General features: G+C 49.4%; 1 protein-coding gene across 4 annotated transcripts; it reads left to right on the top strand.

Annotated features, from left to right (window-relative positions):
* The first annotated feature begins 2944 nt into the window (after positions 1 to 2944).
* SELENOV (selenoprotein V) lies at positions 2945 to 8184 on the top strand. Of its 4 annotated transcripts, none has more exons than XM_039854188.1 (6): positions 2945 to 3879; positions 4426 to 4450; positions 4606 to 4659; positions 4772 to 4846; positions 4948 to 5043; positions 8055 to 8184. In XM_039854188.1, exons 1-5 carry the CDS (start codon positions 3098 to 3100, stop codon positions 5020 to 5022), a joined length of 1011 nt encoding a protein of 336 aa, XP_039710122.1. In that variant the 5' UTR covers positions 2945 to 3097; the 3' UTR covers positions 5023 to 5043; positions 8055 to 8184. The 4 variants fall into 4 exon arrangements, with proteins under 4 accessions (XP_039710122.1, XP_039710138.1, XP_039710130.1 ...); XM_039854204.1 differs by having other exon boundaries at positions 4948 to 5032; positions 8055 to 8104; XM_039854196.1 differs by lacking the exon at positions 8055 to 8184 and adding an exon at positions 5720 to 5863.
* Positions 8185 to 9017: the final 833 nt, after the last annotated feature.

Genomic DNA, 9017 nt, shown 5'->3' with positions numbered 1-9017 from the left:
AAAGCCAGCCCAGAGTCTTGGAGTGAGGAAACAGACTCCACCTCTTGATGGGAGAGTCACATTCCAAAGTCATGGGTGGGGGAGGGGTGGGGAATTGGGGCCTCTTTTGCAATCAGTCTTCAACACTGGAGTGCCTTCCTCCTTTGGAGAAAAACCATCCAGGCTGTTGGACACAGGCACCCCCCCCTGTCTTGATGTCAATTTACTGAAAAAACTAATAAATGAGTCATGGATGTCATTCAGACAATTGAAGAATCCAGCCCTTGGCAAGTGGTAGGACGCACGCAGGACTGCCAGTGACTGAATGTTGTTGGCACTGCTTTGGATGTGGAATTAAGGTGAAGCGCAAACACCGACTTGTTTCTTTCTCTACAGGTCCTGAAATTTCCTTCCAAGTAAGGTGGAACAAATCTAAGTAAGACCTAGCACAGTGGGAATATTTTAAGGCAGTTATTTACACATTTAATATTACTTCTACCACTGAGAAAATAACAAGCCTACATCTGTCAATTTCTGCCAATTGTTCTTCCCCATATCGTCTAGCAGGCAGTAGGCTGGGACCATGCCCGAGGACTTTTGGAAACGAGCAAAATCATGGGAACTGGAGAAGAAAGAACAGAGAGAAAAATAACAAGTGGAATATAGCAAACACAAACAAATGAAGGAGTGCTTTCATTAGAACATCACCCAAGAGATCTGCGTATTCCTTCAATTCAGTCGACAGATACCATATATTGAATAAATACTTGATGTGGAGAACCAGCAATGCTTTTTTTTAATTAATGACTGCATACAAACTGAAGGCAGGCAGTTGAGTCCTATGGATTCCCCCTTTGATGTATTTCCTGGTCTAAAGGGTACCTCACATATGGCAGAGTCTCGGCACCATCACTGTATACATCCATTAGTCATTACAGACCCAGAGCTGGCTGTATTATCAGAGAGTATGACTGAAGCTCTCTGATTCCCCATCATAAGAGAAGGATCCCTTACCCAAGTCAGCAGGCCCTGCTTGGTGACCTTGCCTCGGGCTGCTGCAGGCTTAGCCTAAGATAGCAGCTTCCGGTCGGAAGACTAAGATTATCAGAGCTGGCAGCGAAGGAAAAGTTATTCTGATCCAAATCCTTCACCTTACAGGTGAAAGGAAGCAGAGCCCCAAAGGACTAAGGTAGAAGGCATTCCACACCAAGGGGCAACTTGTAACTTTTTCCTCTTCCGGCCAAGCTTTAAATCCTTGGAGCCAAAACTTATTGCATTTAGCACAATGATAACAGCACATAAAGTGACCTAAATGATCGCTCAAACAAAAAATATACAAATGCACGGAAATCAGACTGCCTGGGTTTAGATCTAGATTCTGCCACTTACATGGACAAGTCATTTCACCTCTATGTGTCTTAATGCCTTACTGGTAAAATGAGAATGCTAATAGAATCTATTTCAGAAAATTGTATTAAATAATTAGTGCAAAGCATTTTATAAACAGAGGCTAGCACATAATACGTGCTCAGTGTGCGTTAGTTTTCAATATTATCTAGAAGAGGAAAGCCTAATTCACAGAGTGGCAAACTGAAACCCAGGGAGGGGTAGAGATTTGCTTAGCATCACACAGAGTGGATGTCCTTCCTGATCTTCCTGGTTTTTGAGACCCAGGCCCAAGGATTAACACAGGAAGACTCAGAGCTGGGGAAGCACAGCGGCTCAGGACTGTTGTAAACGCTTCCATGAATCTGAATAAGGTCTGTACCTGATCAAAAGATATGGGACCAATGTCAACATCCTGGTTTTACATAAGGTTTTACATGCCATGGTTACATAAGATGTTTTTAGTTATGTATCTGTGGAAGGGGTTCTCTGTACCACTTTCCTCCACTTCTTGGGATTGTTAAAATATTTCAAAATAAGAAGACAAATATTTGTTGGGCACCTACTGTAGGGAGCTAAAGCTCCCCAAATTCAAAAGAGTGCATGGATTGTCTCGGGAGGCCTGCTTGCATAAAAAAAAGGCTGGTTCTGTGGAATTCCAGGAAGAAGAAGATTAAGTATAGCCTAAGGGAGTGTCGAAGGGAGTGTCAAAGGAAGTGTCAATTGTACCTGGATCTTCAGGATGTTACTTTTATTATGTTATTTTGGGATACACAAAGGAACAGATTGTGTTTAAAAGGAGGTTAAGAAATAAACTCGGAGAGACAGTTGTGAGATCTGCTCTCCCTCCTGCACCCTGTCTGTCTTCTCTTTTTTCTCAGTCCCCGCTCCCCCATTCAGGTACCCGGTTTGACTTGGTCGGCTGGCTTCCGACAACCTACTGTGTGCCAGGCCTTGTTCTAGGATCTGGGGATTCAGCAGGGAACAAGACAAGATGCCACCCTGCAGGAGATCAGTGTGACAGTCTTGCCAGAGTAGTTCTATGCTGGGACTCTGGAGCCTGACCGCTTCATTTGAATCCTGGCTCTGCCATTTACTAGCTGAGGACATGTGTACTGTAGCCCTTAGCGCTATATAAATGAAAAATCTGTTATCATTGTTATTATTTTTCTCCAGGTCTCTCAGTTCTCTTCTAGGGAACTCTCTCTGATTGCCCCATACTAGTCCTAGCATCTCTTTTGGGATCCCAAAGCCCCTGAATTTTCCCCACGACGTCTCTGACCCCTTTGCGTGTGCGTCCCCCGCCCCAGCCCTGACCACACTAGGCTGTCATTGTTTTGTGATCGATATATCTTCCCTACTGGAGCAGGAGCCTGGTCACTGGACCAAGGCTTTCTTGATTGCTTTCTGTCCCCAGAATCACCCAGTGCGGGACCGTGCACGCGATAAACGTATAAACATATACTGAACGCATGAATGTTAGCGACAAGGTGGGGAACACAGGCGCAATTCTTGTGTTCGTAGTGGTGGGGGTTAAGGAGATGGAAATTATTAGGCGAGATCGAGAGGTCCTGCCCAGAACCTACGCCGCGAGTGGAACACGGTGTAACAGTGCCCCCTTGTGGTCTCGTCCCATTTTAGAACCCTGGTGCCGGCGAGGCTCTAGCGGCCCAAGGAAGGAAGGAGGGCGGGCGGGATCCCAGCCCGGGTGTCCCCGGGTCCCCCCGACCCTATGAACAACAAGGCGCGGGCCTCAGCCCCGTCCCTGCCCGGGACCTCGGCCTTGGTTCGGGCTTCGGCTCCGGTCAGGCCCTCGACCCCGGTCCGGGCCCCGACCCTCATCCGGACCCCGACTCCAGTCCGGACCCCGACCCCGGTCCCGGCCTCCACCCCGGCCCGGGTCCCGACCCCGGTGCGGACCCTGACTCCGGTCCGGACCCCGACCCCGATCCGGACCCCGACCCCGGTCCGGACACAGATTCCATTCCGGGCCGCGAATCCTGTCCGGGCCGCGAATCCTGTCCGGACCCCGACTCCTCTCCGGACCCCGACTCCTGTTCGGACCTCGATCCCGGTCCGGACCCTAGCTCCGGTCTCGACCCCAACCCCGATCCCACCTCCCACCCCTCCCGCGGTCCCGGCCGTGGTCCCGGCCGCGGTCCCCGGCTTGGAATTCTTCCCGAGTCCGCCCCCAGAGCCCGTTCCGGAGCCCGCGTTGTCGCCTGATAAGGATCCCGCGCCTACGCCGAGTGTGAAGCACGTCCCATCAGTCGCCAATGAGTTCGGGCCCACCCAAGAGCCCCTTTCTGCGCTCGCTCCATTGGCTACTGATTTACTGGGGCCCACTCGGGCGTCCATCCGGAGGGCTGATCCAGAGGCCACCAAGTTGACGGGTTCTACTGCGGAACCCAGTCCCGCACCCATTCAGGAGCCCGTCTCGTCGGCCACCACATTGGCATCCGCTAGCGAGTACTTGCAAGTGGACAACAAGATCGTGATTCGAGTGATCTACTGGTGAGGGGCTGTCCGTGGGGAAAGGCCTGGAGGGACAGGTGCTGGGGCTTTGGGGACTGAGATGGGGCGAGGGAAGGGAGTCCGTATTCCCAGGTGGGAAATTTGGCTCCACCTATCATTCTCTTTTGGGCTTGAGAGTTCTGGGTTCAAATTCCCGCTCTGCCCTCAAAGGTGATTCCTGGCTCCCAGCTTCATTCATTGACTATTATTCATTCGTTCGTTCGTTCGTTCGTTCGTTCGTTCATTCATTCATTCATTCATTCATTCATTCATTCATTTTGGAGTGTCCTGCACCATGGGCCATGTCTGTGCTGGGGATGGAGTGCTAAGCAAAGCCATCTGCTGCTTTTGTCCCCAGGCGAGGCTGGGCCAGGGACTCAAAGGCGGAGTGCCCTGATGGAGGACAAAGGGTGGGGAACCTCAGATCAGGTGGCTGGGGAGGGCTTAGGAGGTGGTGCCTCGGCTGTCTTTCTCAGTGGGGACATGCTAATACTGCGTCTTCCTTCTGTCTCGCTCTGCCTCCCTCCTTTTGCCCTCGGCCTCCAGTGGCCTCTGAAGCTATAACCTTCGGGTGAGTAGATTTGGTTTTGGAGGTGGGGGGAGTGTGGGCCATTAAGTCTGGGAGGAATTCCTGTTTCCCCTCCATGCAACACCCATGACCCTGTGACCCCATGACCCCGTGATCCTGTGATCCCGTGATCTGATGATCCCTTCTCCTCCCCGCAGTACATTCTATTGAGAAAGAATCTGGAGCAGCAATTTCCACATGGTCTACTCTTTGTGAGTGAGCTGGTGGTCTGGGGGAATGAGAGGGTAGTCAGAGCTCTGAGACCCCCGAGGAGCTTGCAGTGGAGCTCTTAGCCTCCCCTGACCCCCAAACTTCTCTCCCCAGGAGGAGGAGGTATCTGCCGAGGGGACTGGGGAGTTCGAAGTGCTTGTGGATGGGAAACTGATTCATTCGAAGAAGGTGATTCTGAGCAAGGGTCTCGGAAGGCGAGGGAGGGTGACGCTGGGATCCTGGGCAGGTGGGAGACACATGTGTCTGTGATTTTTCCCATCTGTGCCCAGAGAGGTGATGGCTTTGTGGATGAGGCCAGGCTTCAGAAAATTGTGAACGTTATCAATGAGATCAGGAAAAGGTAGCAGGCAACTGGTGAGCTGGAGGTGAGGTGAGGGAGGTGGAGTGGGAGGGTTGGAGGCTGGACTGTGGGTGTGTGGGTGGGCAGGGCGGAGGACAAACACTCCCCAGCCCCAATCCCAGCTCAGCCAGCCCTCACTATTACAATCAAGACGAGTCATGTACACCAGGGGGTCCCAATCCCTGGGCCGCAGACAGGTATCTTTCTGTGGCCTGTTAGGACCTCGGCCGCACAGCAGGAGGTGAGCGGTGGGCTAGTGAGGCTTCATTTGTATTTGCAGCCGCTCCCCAGCGCTAGCATCACCCCCTCAGCCCCACCTCGGATCATCAGGCATTAGATTCTAATAGGAGCACCGGTCCCTGGTGCCTAAAAGGTTGGGGACTGCTGACCTACACCCTTTCTGAGCCTCAGTTTTTCATCTGTAAAACGAGACTGTTGAGATGATTCTGTGAGATGCTTCATGTAAGACACTAAATCAGGCACGGCTCAGAGCAGGGCTCAGTGAATGTCAGTTATAAATTTTTTTTCAAGAGAGCTTTAGGTTTATTTTTTTAAGCTTTTAGTTGTAAAGCAGTGCTATTTAATAACAGTATGTAGCTTTTCCATTTAATTAAAATAAAATACATTAAAAATTCAGTTATGAGTCTCATCAGCCACATGTCAAGTGCTCTATAGTCACGAGTGGCTACTTCTTTGGACAGCGCAGATACACAGCATGGAATCCAGCACTGCAGAAAGTTCTATCACTGATGTTGTTTTAAGCTATTGAAACACGTGCACAGTAATTTATTCGCCACCAATGCTGGACTTTTGAAACCACTCTGTATATATATATATATACATTTGCAAGTTGCTATTTTAAAAAAAATTTATTAGAATTTTATCTTTTATTAAATAATTTTAAAAACTTTTTTCAAGCTGATACTGATTTAATACTTTGTCGTGTATCTATTTTTTCACATTTATTTTTAACTTTATTGAGTTGTAAGTGATGTATAAGGAACAGTACATGTTTAAAGCATACGAGTCGATGACTTTTGACATGTGAACAAATCTCTGTAACCGTCATCAAAATGAAGATAATGAACAACAAACCCATCGGCCCCCAAAGTTTCCTCGGAAACGTCTGTAATTTCTCCCAGATGCTACCCTGTCCCAGGACACCACTGATCTGCTTTCTGTTACCATAGATTAGTCTGTATTTTCTGGAATTTTTATAAATGGAGGCTATAATTTTTAGAATATTTTTTGGTGGAAACTTTTAGACATGCTAGTTGAGAGACTAGTAAAATGAACTCCATGTACCCATTGCCCAGATCGACTATTATCAATGTTCTCTTGTCTCATTCATCTATTTTCCTCGCCGCCGGTTTTTTTGCTCTGTAGTATTTGAAAATAAATCCTAGACCTCGTGTTATTTCACCTGTAAATGCTTCAACATGCATTTCTAATAAATTTAAAACACAGAAATACAAGGCCATTATCACACCCACCAAAATTTTTAAAATGATTTAATACCATCTAACATCCACCCAAGTGTCTCAAAAATACTTTTTTATGTTTGGTTTGTGGAATCAGGATCCAGACAGGTTCACATGTTATAGTAGCTGTTTTTAAAGAATTATAAATGGGATTTTTGGAATCCCCACTATGTGCCAGGCTCTTAGTAGGTCTATCTTTTAGAAAACCCGCGGGAGCGGTGGAGAGGTCCGTTTCTCACACCTGCCAATATGCAGAACATGATAGCGCTTACATATGCAGCTTCCAGGGTCACATAGACTTAGTTTCAGATCCTGGATCCACCAGCCACGTAGGGCTGAAGCAGGGTGAGATTAGGTGTTGTAGGTAAGGGCCTGCTAAAACTCTTCTTCCATAAGTGAAGCTGTTATTAATGGAATCAGGACTGTTCTGATTGCAGCAGAAAACCTCGTTCAAACTGGTTTAAGGGAAAATTTTTGGCTCATGGGAGTAAAAATCTACAGGCTGATAGCTTCAGGCATGGCTGGATCCAGTCACGGAAAGGTTGCCATTGGGAATCTGACTCTTCCTCACTCTGGGTTCTGCTTTTTTCCTGGGCTGATTTTAATGTCAGGGACCCTCCCCCCGCCACCCTTGTGGCATAAATCCTACAGAAGGTTCTCATTGGCTTGGTTTAGGTCACATGTCCATCCCTGAACCAATCACTGAGGCCCAAGGGAATGTAGTGCTCTCATTGGCCTGTCTTGAGTCTTGAGCCCATTCCTGGAGCGAGAGGGGGGGGGGGGGGGAGTGCGCAGTCCCCTGAACCACGTGGGAAGTGTATTGCGGGCAGAGTGTTGGCTGGGCTAGAACGACGAGCCTCTTCTACATTACAGATCTGGAGGACGGGAAATAGTTCCGTTAGTGCGGCTTGGCTTTGAATCCCAGCTCTGTCACTTACTGGCTGTGTGACCTGGTGCAAGTAAATGTTTTCGCCTCTCTGTGCCTCCGTTTCCTCCTCTGTAAAGCAGAAACTACGTATAACAGCTTTCACCTCATTGGATTTCATTTTATTTAATACGTATTTGCTGAGTATCTACTATGTGCTGGATACTGTTCTAGGCCCTGGGGATGATGCGGCAGTGATCGAAACAGATACAAACTCCCTAGTGGGGGAGACAGACGAGGAACAAGACGCAGACAGTGAAGATGTTTTAGAGGGAGATAAGTGGAGAGACGAAAAATAAAGCAGGGGAGGGGTGTGGGGAGCGATGGCGGTTTTTCCATTTTAAACTGAGTGCTCAGGGAAGACCTCATTGGAAAGGTGATATTTAAACACTTGAAAGAAAGGATTGAACCATGGCGGGCATCTGAGGGAAAACATTCCAGGCAGAGGCCCTGGGATGAGTGTGTCTGAAAAAGGGGCGGGGAGCTGTAAGTGGACATTGTCATCCAATGAAAGCCTTAGAACGGTGCCTGCCGCACAGTAAGCCCGATATAAACGCTATTACTTTTATGGAGTTTTTGTTGTCATCGTTATTATCATTAAATTTTTTTCTCTCTCTCTCCCCATCTCAGGAGACTCAGCACGATGACGAAAAGGGCTGAAATGTTGCCTTCAGGGTCAGGTCCTTTTCCGATGGTGGCTGGGGCTGGGGTGGGGCCAGGTGGAGCGAAGAGAGAAATACATACAGAGTCTGGCTCCTTACGTTCCGGTTTCGACTGCGTCTGTTGTCGCCATACTCAGTCCTGAGATGTGCGGACATCGCCTGCCTCGGTGCTCCCGGCGTCTGCAGCGTGTAATGTCCTAGTTAGCTGAAGCTGAGGGGGGGGGGAAGCTGTTATGAGCATATGAGAGTCTGTTGCTCCCCAGGTTTGCTTCAGAAACACAGGACACTGGGAACCCCTCTTCCTCACTGTCCTTCCAAACACACCTGCCCTTTGTGGGTTCACGAACTCCTACCCGCACTTCAGAGCCCAGCCCTCTTGTGTTCTTTACCAGGATGCTTCCTGGCCTCCCCAGTTAGCGACCCTCCTCTTCCATGACGTCCTATGAGCTTGGATCCCAGACCTGTGACAGGCCGGCTCTGCCTCTGACCACCGTACCCTCAGTCTGACTGCTTACCAGCTCTGCCCGAGGGCAGGATCCACTCACCCTCAGTCCCGTATCCCAGTACCCAGCACAGAGTCTGTCTCAGTGTATTCACTAGACAAATGTATATGACTAGAACTCGCCAGAGAAACCTGCTGTGTGCAGAGGGCACTCTGTGGCAAGGGCCTGGCATCAGGAAACTGCGTGGGGCTGGGGGACAGTGGAGGGTGAGTACAGGAATCCCCCAAAGGCCAGGCTGGCTGGAGCATCTTGCTGGCAGCTTCCTCTCTTTGGGCAAATTTTCATACCCACACTGGGCACACCCCTGGGGGGGCGGCCATGGGAGTCCTCCAGGGGCTGATGTGGAATCTCACTGGCAAACTGGGGCAGCCCAGGTGCAGAGAGTAGAGTGAAAACCTCTCCCCAAAGCATGGCCCTGGGCCTCCTGC

The sequence above is a fragment of the Pteropus medius genome, unplaced genomic scaffold (genome assembly GCF_902729225.1).
Source record: "Pteropus medius unplaced genomic scaffold, Ma_sr-lr_union100, whole genome shotgun sequence".
NCBI lineage: Eukaryota > Metazoa > Chordata > Mammalia > Chiroptera > Pteropodidae > Pteropus > Pteropus medius.
The sequence above is the reverse complement of the archived record's forward strand: the minus strand, read 5'-3'. Positions and strand labels throughout refer to the sequence as shown.